We start from the raw sequence: 12276 nt of genomic DNA on the forward strand, positions 1-12276 counted from the left end.
AAAACCACCTCCAACTTATTGCCAGTGATTTGAAGAAATAGCTGATTTTAAATGCAAGCACACTCAAAACCTCCACACAATATATTAGATACTTTCATATTCAGAAAAGAATCAAAGGAAGAATATTATGAACAAAATGCAAAACCCCTGTTTATTTCTCTGTACTGTCATAAACCAGAATCATGATAACCTGGGGGATTTATACTGTTACTACTGAGAGCTAATAGGTATCGAGTCCTTAATATGTGTCAGGCACATAATAAAGCATTTTATATTTATTCCATCATTCAATCCTCGACATAATCTTGTGAGATAGGTTCTATTCTTATCCTCATTTTACAGAGAAGGAAGCTGTGGCTCCCAGACATTCTATAACTTGCCAAAAGTCACAAAGCTGGTAAGCAACAGAGCCTAGATTTGAAACAAGACAATCTGTTTCTAGAACTTGCACTGTTAACCCATTTGCTCTACTGCCTCAGAATCTATGGAATAGGTAAAAGTGTATTGTGCCTTTCTTTTTTGTCTCCTACCCAGGATCTGTCTAATCCTCAGGATTAGAATCCAGAACTTCCTAATCTATGGCTATAAATCACTATCTTTTAGAATCAAAGATGCTACCATAGGGCTTCCCTGGTGGCGCAGTGGTTGAGAGTCCACCTGCCGATGCAGGGGACACAGGTTCGTGCCCCGGTCCGGGAAGATCCCACATGCCGCGGAGCGGCTGGGCCCGTGAGCCATGGCCGCTGAGCCTGCGCATCCGGAGCCTGTGCTCCGCAACAGGAGAGGCCACAACAGTGAGAGGCCCACGTACCGCAAAAAAAAAAAAAAAAGATGCTACCATAGTTGCTAGGCTAATTCCTTTAAAGAAAAGTATGGCTCAATAGATTCATGCATTGTCTTTCATTTTCCCTGCATTGGTTTTATATATAATTTCTCTTCCTTGTTTAGGGTTGCAGCTAGAAGACAATAAAACGAGTAATGGAGCCCTTATATGAGGAATACCTAGCCAATCGTGGAACAATAGTAAAACCTTATTACTGGCTGAGATTCTCTCTCGATTGCTCTAATTGTCCTTACCATATTCGGACAGGTGAAGAAGCAAGAGTTCCCTACACAGAATTTTGTCAGATTTTTGGATTCCCTTATGGACCAACATATCCTCAAACAAAACACCTCACATTCTATGAACTAAAAACTTCTTCTGGAAGCCTGGTGCAAAAGGGCCATGCTAGCAGTTGCACTGGGAATGATACCCATCCGGAATCAATGTTATTTGAGATGAATGGTTACTTTGACTCCACCATACACAATAACGACGGCATTAGGCATATCATTTTGTATTCCAGCAACTCCCCTTGCAATGAAGCTAACCATTGCTGCATCAGCAAAATGTACAATTTCCTGGTAATGTATCCAGACGTCACTCTTAGTATTTACTTTTCTCAGCTCTATCATACTGAGGCTGAATTTCCTGCCTCGGCGTGGAACCGTGAAGCTCTCCGGAGCCTGGCCAGTTTATGGCCGCAGGTCACTTTGAGCCCAATAAGTGGTGGGATTTGGCATTCTCTCCTCAACAACTTTGTGAGTGGTATGTCTGGAGCGACTGTTTTCCAGCCCATTTTAAACGGGAGAGCACTGGCAGACAGGCGCAATGCATATGAAATCAATGCCATAACAGGGGTGAAACCCTATTTCACCAATATTCTTCCCCAGGCAAAAGAGAATCAGAACATAAGAGCTCAGGCAGCTTTAGAGGGCTACCACTTCAACAATGTCTTTCCCAGACAGTCTTTTCAAGTGACAAGTGGACAACTGCAACCCAATCTGACCCTAGACCCCAGGGTTCCTGTCATTTTTGTACTGGTGCCTTTCAGAAACCTACCACCAATCCATGTAGGACAAAACCTACATAAACCCAGGAATATTGTAAAGCACTTAAATATGCCTCAAATATCATTCCAGGAAACCAATGATCTCAGAATGCCTCCCGTTGTAATGCCAGTGGAGAGAGTAGAAATCACCGAACAGTTTGCTAGTAGCAAAGAGGCAGATAAAAAGAAGAAGAAGAAAGGGAAAAATTAAAATTGGCATTCCTACAACAAGAGACCAAACTACTACCAGAGGACTTGATTAGCTAGGCAACAGAAATCTGGGAACTTTCTCTCTTAGGTCTGATCCAAGATGGAGATAAACTGATACACTAAAAGCAAAACCTGAATTATTTATTATCTCAACTATTATAAAGCAACACTGTTTTTAACATAATCCACAATGTTTCCGTAAGCAACTTGATCTCTCTCCTGTATTTTAAAAGTGACAGTATCAAAATGGAGCCATTAGTAACTTGCTAATATTCTGATGTGGATAAGAAAATGTCATTACACTACCCACATCACCTTTCGACTAAAGAAGCCCATGGACTAAATGGCTTCCTAAATTGGTTTTGGTATAAAAATTTACTGCAAAACTGGAAAACAGCCTGAGTTACTGACACTAAGTGCTGCCTGCAAAGGCAAATCAGTGATTTTCCATTAATTGTTAACCGTGGACAGATTTTAGGCAGCTCTTTTTTTTTTTTTTTCTAAAATGGTTCAAAATAGTTTGTGTGGAGAAAAGCTCTTTTTGCTAATTGATTAGATATAGCTGTCAAAATTGATTTTTGAAACCAGCCACCTGCTCAGTTTGATCTTTCCCCCTTGAGCAGATAATAGAGGCAGGATAATACATGAAAGTCTCCAAAACGCCTTCCATCACACACCACATAAAATCCAAGCCACTCTTACTGGCTTTTAAGGTTCCTCCTCTACCTTCCTGTTGCTCTGTCTTATCAGCAGGAGTGTAGGTTCCTGTAGATCAAGCACTGTCTCTCTCTCCTCTTTGGTTTTCCCTTAGGGTCTGGCACAGTAGCCAGGCAAAACGTGGGTAGCAAGACTGTGAATCTACATCTCAATAACTTTACCAATCGCCACTCCCCAACATTCCTTTTCCATTCCAGCCAAGTGCCTGCTTAATCATACTGCAATGAACATCTTTTTTTGTTAGGATCCATTCCCCCCTTTTCTGATATAGCTTCCCAATGCATAATTTGTTTTACTTCCCTTTTATTCTGACACCTTTCTTTTTTACCAGTGCACATCTATACTGTCTCTTAACATCTTGTTCAAAACACACTTCTAAGAAGTGCTCCTTGACTAACCCTTTGAGCATGTACATTAAAGCACCTTGTTTACGTTTAACTGTTTGCTGCCTCACTCCCCTCTTAGAAATATGTAAGAATGCATTACAAGAAAAATGTGTATTCATCTGTAACATGCTACTAAATATTTTCTTAATATGTGTAAAAATGAATGCTAAGCTAATAAGATTGTTTTGCCATTAGAAGAAAAAACTTAAAGTGCATAATACTCCATGCAGAAGGAGCAGGAGGCGGAGGAGGGAGAGGAAGAAGTGGGGGCAGGGGGAGAAAAGAAAAATGTTGCGCTTCCCTGGTGGTGCAGTGGTTGAGAGTCCGCCTGCTGATGCAGGGGACACGGGTTCGTGCCCCGGTCCGGGAAGATCCCACATGCCGCGGAGCGGGTGGGCCCGTGAGCCATGGCCGCTGAGCCTGCGCGTCCGGAGCCTGTGCTCTGCAATGGGAGAGGCCACAACAGTGAGAGGCCCGCGTACCGCAAAAAAAAAAAAAAGAAAAGAAAAATGTTTACAATAGAAATTTCTATTGTGATTAAAATAAACACGAATAAAATTTTAAAAGGAATTTCTATTGTTAACCTGAATTTTTTATAGATTTATTAGAATATAATTATATTGTGGGTATACAGTAATTATTATTTAAAGAGGTACTGTTGAAGTTTATTATTGGATCATGAAATCATGTGTCTACAACTTGGGATGTAGAGTTTTTTAAAGAAAGACCCTAAGATGACAAAATCAGGATCTCTGATCATTGTAAAAGTAGACAGATCCAGGTGGGTGACTCAGCTAATAGCGTCAGCAAGTCGGAGGGGCCTGGGGAGCCAGCTCTGAAACTTCTTGCCTTGTGGGCTCCTCAAAAACAAAAACAAAAACAAAAAGTACATCCAATTAGTTAATATGAGATGTGTCTCCAAAGTGGTCAAAAAGACCACAGTATCATTCAGGATACAAAGGATCCAGTTAGAAACATAGTGTGAAATCTATGACGAATTTGTATTTCAAATGTAAGCCTGGATATCAGCGGTGTATAACAAAGGGAGAAATGTTGCCAAAACAATAGGAAAGAAAAGTGCTTTTGACAGTTAAATTTTTGTACTGGTTAGATAAGACTGGGGCTAGGAAGAAGAATGTTACTGATAGATCATGAGTCCAGGCCAATAAAGTCAAGCTTTAGACAAGAGACTGTTAAAAGAGCATAAAGATATATGACCCTAGGCAAGTAGTCTCTATTTCCTCATCTGTAAAACAAGAGATATGAGCTAGCTCATCTTTAAGGTTCCCTTGAGCTCTTTTTGCTCTAAGATGGCACATATCAAAGCAATAGTTCCATGGAGTGAGCTCTTATGGCGCAAGGATCAGGTCTTTCTGCTCACCATGCAACGGATTCTTGTTTGTGTCAAGCTGGCCCAGGGATTTAGGGAAGAGTAGAAGTTGGAATGCTCCACCTTTCCTCAGCAAACTGGCAATGGTGATAGCAAAGAATTATAACTACCACCACACATATGGTAATTCCAATAAGGAAAATACAAGCCAATAAATTAAAGGAGCTAGTGGTGTGCTGATCTAAAAAAGGCAGGGGAGTAGGTCCCAAGAAACTGATGAGAGTCTGGGGGAGGGGAACATTTCCTTGGTGAATCAAACATGGTGCAGGGTTTGGGTCTCACCGTTGTAGGCTCCACCACATACTTAGTCATTATAAAGAAAATGGATTTATAAATCACGGGCAGACCAGATTAACAAAACTCCCAAGATTTACATATAAAAGCAGAAAGCTAATTGATTTCCAGTGAGACTTACAACTGGATATGAAACCAGATGTTCAAGTTGTCCAGCCTATACAGTCTCTCCATGTAGATAAGCTACATGAAAAGCCAAACTATAATAAGAAGCTTGCTCTGTGGATTAGAGGAGTTCATAATGTGATTCTAATGTTTACTGCTGTCAGACTCTGTTTACCAGGGACAGACATCTGCCACTTGGAATGAAACGATGAGATATGCACAAGGGCACCTGCCCCCTGGACAGTGTTTAGGTGGGCCAAGGCTGTGAGAAAAAACATAAACCTCTATAACCATTTCCTATCATGACTAGTATTGATTTTCTATAGATGTTAATATTTCATCAAGCTACAATCTAATCCTGGTAGCCTGGGAGCAAATCTTATCTCTTTAAAATGATATTAGATATCTTTTCTTGATTCATAGTGCATGCAATCCGAAAAGTTTAACTCCCACAATGGAATGTTATTTATCTCGTTTCCAAGGGTTTTAAGGAAAGCCAAATGGTAACCTATACTAATTAAAAATAATATTATTACTACTTAACATTTAGTGAGAGCTATAGGTCAGGCATTTTTCTAAGTACTTAAATTATTAACTCATTTAATCCTCCCAATAATTCTATGAAGTAGTTATTATTATAGTACCTATTTTACAAATAAGGAAAGCTTAAGTAATTGCTCAAATAGTAAAGGCTGATCTGAGAGTCAAACCTAGGAGGTCTAGCTCCAGAACCCATGTTCTTAATCACAATGCTTTAATGCCTCTCAAGATAATAATAATGTGGACTCACTATAAAGGCTGGAAAAATCAATATCTATTTAGTACCAGTCCTGTGGCTTTTCTGTGATCCTGCTCAAACTAGTGTACCAATGGGCATCCTCTAGACTCTGGCAGCTAGGTAGGCTGAGTGGGCTGGGGTGGAGAACTTAAGTAGGTTCTAGACCCCAGAGTTTTGGTACTTTCCCCATCCCCATTCCTTGTTACCCAGGACCTCAAAACAAACATAAGTCCTGAGATTGCCTTACCTTGGATGTCCTTGACTCTCAGGGATATACCAAATCAGAGGCCTTAGGCTTGGGAACATTGCTTTATTACCCAATTTAAATAATTAAGTAGAACTGGTTCCTTAAAAAACAAAAACAAAAAAATGATCCAGCAATTCCACTTCTGGGTATAAACCCAAAAGAATTGAAAACTGGGTCTCAGAAAAATATATGTACACACATATTCAAAGCAGCAATATTCACATTAGTCAAAAGGTGGAAGCAACCCAACTGTCCACTGGTGGATGAATGGGTAAAGTGTGGCATATTCATACAATGTAATATTATTCAGCCTTAAAAAGGAAGGAAATTCTGACACATGCTACAACGTAGATGAATCTTGAGGACATCAAGCTAAGTGAAATAAGCCAGTCACAAAAAGACAAATGCTGTATGATTCCACTCACATAGGGTACCTAGAGTCATCAAATTTATCATCTCAGAAAGTAAAATGGTGGTTGCCAGGGGCTGGGGCGAGGGTGGAATGAAGAATTATTGTTTAATGGATACAGAGTCTCAGTATTGCAAGACAAAAAGAGGTCTGGAGATGGATGGTGGTGATGGTTGTACAACAATGGAATGTACTTAATACTACTTAACTGTATACTTTAAAATGGTTAAGATAGTAAATTGTATGTTATGTGTATTTTGCCACAGTTTTTAAAAAATTAAGTGGAATTACTAATTGACACCTACTGATCTCTCCATACACACACACACACACACACAAAGGTCATCTTTTGTGGCGGACTAAATATTAGGTAACAAGCTCTATGTCTAGTCTCAAAATACTGAGATAAGGTGTGGAAGGCTCACAGGAATATCTGAAAACCAAATACATTTTTTAAAAATCATTATAAGTTTTTTAAAGCTCACAAGTTATAGTTTATTTCAAGCTATTGTGTGCGTTTATTTAGACTCTCAGTACTTAGCTATACCCTTATTTTTAGCAAAAGGTAAGTAGTAGAATTGGGAATTAACAGACTTACTGAAAGTAGACATAATTCCCATACGAATCTGCCACTTGCTAGTTGAGCATCATTGGCTGAGTTACACAACCTCCCTGAGCCTTAGTTTCCTCATCCATAATATGGGAACACTAATTCCTAGGCCCTAGATTAAATAAAATAAGTAAAGAGCTTATTTACCAAGTATCTAGAACACAGTAAACACTCATTAAGTGGTTGTTATTATTCATAAAATATTAACAGAATAAGGATAGACAGTAGAAAGGAATAGAAAATGTAGGATCTTTCAAATTTTATCAACCCTATAAGTCTGAGATAGCTACTTTCTATAGGAAGTAAAGATATGTTACTAGAACTTGTGATAATCAGGTTGGGGGGAAGAAGAAAAATATGTTGATTTTAATATTTTGCTTAAATAGTTAATAGTAGCAATGAGAAAAGCAATATGTCTGTGGTCATGGAAGATATTAAAATAATTGTACGAATTATTTTGTGGAACTTCTTGCCAATAAACTGGCAATCTAGATGAAATGCATGATTTACTAAGAAAAATATGAATTCTAAAATTGACTCAAAAGGAGAAAAAAAACCAAACAAGTCAATAACCACAGAATATAAAGATGATCAAAGATCTACCTCTAAAAATCTGAGCAAGCCCAGATAATTCTGTAAGCACATTCTACAACTTTCAAAGAAAAAACAGCATGGTAATTTTCTATTATTCAAACTATTCCAGAGCATAGAAAAAATGATGAAATCTTCTCAATTCATCTTACAAAGCTAGACTAATCCTAATATCAAAACTGGATAAAGATAGCACAAAGAAATGAAACTGTGGACCAATCTTATACATATAGATTCTGAAATCATGTAAACAAAATATAAACTAACCAGATCTAAGAAGTAATTAAAATAGTCAAATAGAGTTTATTCAAGAAATGTAGGAATGATTTAATGCAGAAAAAATATAATTCATCACATTCACAAATTAAAAGATCCAAATCTATAAGATTTTAGCATTAGATTCCCCAAAAAAACATTTGATAATTTCAGCATTCCTAAAAATCACAAAGAAATAGGAAATAAAAACTGGTAAAATAACAAAGACATTTCCATTAAAATAGAAACAAAGAAGAGAAGCCTACTATCCAATTTTTCAACACTGTTTTTGAGCATCTAGCTAATGCAACAAGATAAGAAAAAAATAACTGTTATATAAATATTGGAAAAGATGTAAATTAACATTACTTCAAATACTATGATTTATATTGTGACAATAAATGTAGCTTTAAGACAACAGTTAGCATTAATAAGAGATCCCAGGAATGGGAAAGAATATAGAATAAGTAAACTTTTAAACCCATAGCTTTCCTTTATATTATCATAAACAGGTAAAAAAATTTTTAAATAGAAAGATTCCCATTCACAAGGATGTTTAAAAAACAAGGTTTATTCTTTGATTGAGCTCTAAACTTTTTTCCTGAGATAAAAGTACAGATTTAAAATTTTTTTTTAATCTTTGAAGAATAAAGGTCCTATCATAAAATAGTTCACCCTATCTGCTCTACCTCAGTTTGTAATCATGAAGTTATGTAAAGCTAAAATTAATCACAAAGAAAAACCCAAAGATTTGAAGGTTAGTGTTTCAACACTGAACCAGTTCATTTGGATATTAAGTACAAGCATTAAACCATAGCATAGTCTATGGATAACATGCATTTTTATATTGTAATAATTATGTTGCTAGAGAACAGTGGTATTAAATTATCATTACCAGAACTGAAAATTGTTTATTTTATATTTATAATACTTTTGACATGTTTGATTAACATTGAGTTCACTTCCACTTCAAATAATAAAAACAATAGTGCACAGGATTCAATGTTTTGGTTTGTTAATTAATAAATATTGACAAATTTGGGGAAAAGAGCATATAGTAGGTAAAGTACTTGGTTTAAAATATCTGAAAAGAGAGATCTATTACAGGATAGTTTCATTAAAATCCTTTCTAGGGCTTCCCTGGTGGCGCAGTGGTTGAGAGTCCGCCTGCCGATTCAGGGAACACGGGTTCATGCCCCGGTCTCGGAAGATCCCACATTCCGCGGAGCGGCTAGGCCCGTGAGCCATGGCCGCTGAGCCTGCGCATCCGGAGCCTGTGCTCCGCAACGGGAGAGGCCACAACAGTGAGAGGCCCGCGTACCGCAAAAAAAAAAAAAAAAAAAAATCCTTTCTAACTAAAAAGATCCTTCACTCTTTGCATCATCACAGAAAATCAGAAAGAGGTACATATTACCATTGCAGCATTAACCTTGAGAAAATTCAGATTCTGCATTACTTTAGTAACCAAACCAGGTTACTTGCACAATAAATAAAATGTCTTAAAACCATATGGATCCTTTATTTCAGGGATAAGCACTCATTTGAAACATTAAAATAGGAAAAATAATACTACTTAAAATGAGTTAAGTGCCATGATCAACATAAAAATTTGGAATTTGCAAGAAAGTAGAAGAATGTATATTTTCTAATTAAAAGATTATTAAGGACTGCTTTCTTCACACACACACACACACACACACACACACACACAGAGAGAAATTTCCCTAAAGCTTTATATAGAGTTAACTATTAGCTAATGAGGGTAGGGAGATAATTAATGTATCCATTAAAAAAAGCTCTATCTCTAAATATGATTCCAAAATTAACTTGTCAGGTTAATTCATTGGATGGAAAGGTGTTGAGTACCCACTGGGCACTAGGTACTTACCACTGTGAGACAATAAAAAATACTGCATTGGAAAAGGACATTTTTAACATGATTACATCTCAAATGTAATATGCTTTATGTGGCTAAGAAGTAATTAATTATATTTAACACATTCAACATACAGAGCAAAATTCTGAGCAATCAAAACAATTATACACTTGAACAACTTGATTTTTAAAATTCCACTCACTATTCCCTTAAGTTGATTTCTACTCTGGTGCTCTTTCCTAGTTCTAAAAAAAGAGAATAAAGAAATTTCCTAAATAAGCCCTAATACAAAAGAACAGAAATGTAAGAGAAGGGATGTATTAGCTCTTGAATCCTTGTTTCCATTTCTTCTCAAATGTGCTTCTAATGTTCAATTTTCTCTTCAAAGAAAATCTTGATTTAGAAGAACAAAAAGTACAATCATCTTTAGCATTTAAACAAGTATATTGTTTAGCTCTTACTAGAGTTAGCAAAAGATTGAAACTGAGAAAAAAATATTAAAACAAATCTTTATTCTAAGTTATATAATGCCATTCACCATAGTAATGATCTGATACTTTGGTATACAACTTTTTAAAATAAATATTACCAACAGGTAGAAAATTTTCCTTTGCTGTCTTAAGACAGCCCTTGGGGGAGTTTTTAGCAGTGTGTTTGCTCGTAACTTGAGTGTTGACTTAAATAAATGTCACTTCTGTCACTTAAATGATATTCTCATAGAAGGGTAATTTAATTGGGAAAAGAAAAATGCCATACTGCTTCTTCCTCCCAAGAAAAAAGGATGCATTCCATTCCTGAAGGGTCTCTAGCTATCTACCTATCTATCTATGTATACGTATATACGTATTGATATAGATACAGATATATATACACATATGTATGTATATATGCCCAACAAAGGTTGACTTTGAGATCTCTCTTCCTCTTCTTTCTGATTCATTATTCTCAGTGTGACCCTCAAGCTGTACTGCCTATCACATTTATTCATTCATCAATGAATAATTGAGTACCTGAATGTATTGAGTACCTTCTGCATGGTTAGCTTTATGTCAGATGTAAAGGAAGATACAATATACACGTATAACTGAATCACTTTGCTGTACACCAGAAACTAACACAACATTGTAAATCAACTATACTTCAATTTTTAAAAAAAAGAAAAGGAATATAAGACAGTCTCTGCCCTCTAGAATCTACCTCTTCCAGCCGCAAGATAAAACACAATATATCATTAAGTAATTTATAAGATTAGTGCCAAAATCAATGGTACAGATAATATGCAATTTATATTTATGCAGAATTTTAGAGTTTCAAACACTTTCTTGTATTTAATCCTCAGAACAATCTTGTTAAGTACACATTATTAGCCCCACTTTTGCAGTGAGGAACCTGACGTTCAGAATTTTAAGTGGTGTGCCTCAGTCAATAGATTATGAGTGGAAGGAAGAGTCAAGACACGAGCCAGGGTTTTCTGATTCTAAGCCCAGTTCTCTTTTCAATTACAGCACAGGAAACCAAGGACTGAGGTACTTAGGGCAGCAGCCAGCCTTCTGCTAGACGTGAAATTAAACTAAACCTGACAAACGTCCAAATTAATTTTATTCTGCAGATATTTGTATTTCAGTGTTACACACACAATCCAACTACCATTTCCTCAGTTTTAATGCTTTTTACCTGCTCAATAAGAGCTTTGCTCTCATAAATGGAGATGTCAAATACAATAAAAATCTGGCCTAGTGGGATCGTATAAATCTTAAACCATAAAGATAAATCTTAAAGGTCTGGTTTCAACTAATCCTTACACATTTTGTTTCCCCTCAGCGCCAGAGAGTGTAACTCGCCCCTACCCTTTTCTACCATTCCTGCTCCAAACAACCACCTATTTTAAGATGTCAATGACTGTCCCTACCCCAAATTCCACAGGTTCACCCCAGTCTTACCACCGGACCCCAGCCCCTACCCAGACACCTCCCCCTCCTTCCCAATGGTTACGATACCTAATTCGAGTTCTGCAGGTGCAGCCGCTATGCTGTTACACAGCACTGACATAAGATATGACCTTTCAACTCCGTCCTTGGGGACCTCCCGCTGGCCGCGCAGCGTAGGTCCAACCCCGAGAAAGGGGCTCCCGGCTCGGGAACGAAGCCACGGGCAGCACACAGTCCGAAGCGATGCCTCTGACAACTAGAACGATGCTGGGCGGCTGGGCGTGCATCACTCCGCCTCATACTCCTGCCAACTGCAGGGGACTTGGTCCGGCAACCAGTCCATCCCACCTCACAGGCAAGTCCGTGCCAGCCGGGCCTTACGCAGGACCCTGATGACAGGTCCTTGACGGCGGCGGCTGCAGCAAAGCCAAGGCCTCCCGCCCCCAGTGCCCATCGCAGCCAACCTAAGACCCCCTAGACTGGACCGCAGAGAAGCGTTTCTATGGAAACCCCCTAGGGATCACGTGACGCACTAGGAGGCCCAATCGCCTCTTACCTCTGCCCGCCGCACCGCTTTCCGCCCTCCCTCCTGCCCCGCCCCCTCCCGCC

General features: G+C 38.0%; 2 protein-coding genes across 3 annotated transcripts in view; one reads left to right on the forward strand and one right to left on the reverse strand.

Moving 5' to 3' along the window:
- Nucleotides 1-12239, reverse strand: part of RGL1 (ral guanine nucleotide dissociation stimulator like 1) — a 281489-nt gene extending 269250 nt beyond the window's left edge. For both annotated transcript variants that reach the window (XM_022593343.2, XM_022593340.2), the window contains exon 1: nt 11737-12239. The gene's annotated coding sequence lies outside the window, so the exon portion shown is untranslated. The remainder of the gene's footprint in view (nt 1-11736) is intronic.
- APOBEC4 (apolipoprotein B mRNA editing enzyme catalytic polypeptide like 4) lies at nt 926-2368 on the forward strand. The gene has a single exon (XM_022593348.3). The coding sequence runs from the start codon at nt 979-981 to the stop codon at nt 2080-2082; it is 1104 nt and encodes a 367-aa protein (XP_022449056.2). The 5' UTR covers nt 926-978; the 3' UTR covers nt 2083-2368.
- Nucleotides 12240-12276: the final 37 nt, after the last annotated feature.

This window comes from Delphinapterus leucas, chromosome 1 (assembly GCF_059928025.1).
Source record: "Delphinapterus leucas isolate spDelLeu-1000000601 "Yukka" chromosome 1, BTC_Dleu_Yukka2, whole genome shotgun sequence".
Lineage (NCBI taxonomy): Eukaryota > Metazoa > Chordata > Mammalia > Artiodactyla > Monodontidae > Delphinapterus > Delphinapterus leucas.

Excerpts from the sequence above, each read along its gene's own strand:
- APOBEC4 (XM_022593348.3), top strand. The coding sequence starts at position 979 with ATGGAGCCCTTATATGAGGAATACCTAGCCAATCGTGGAACAATAGTA.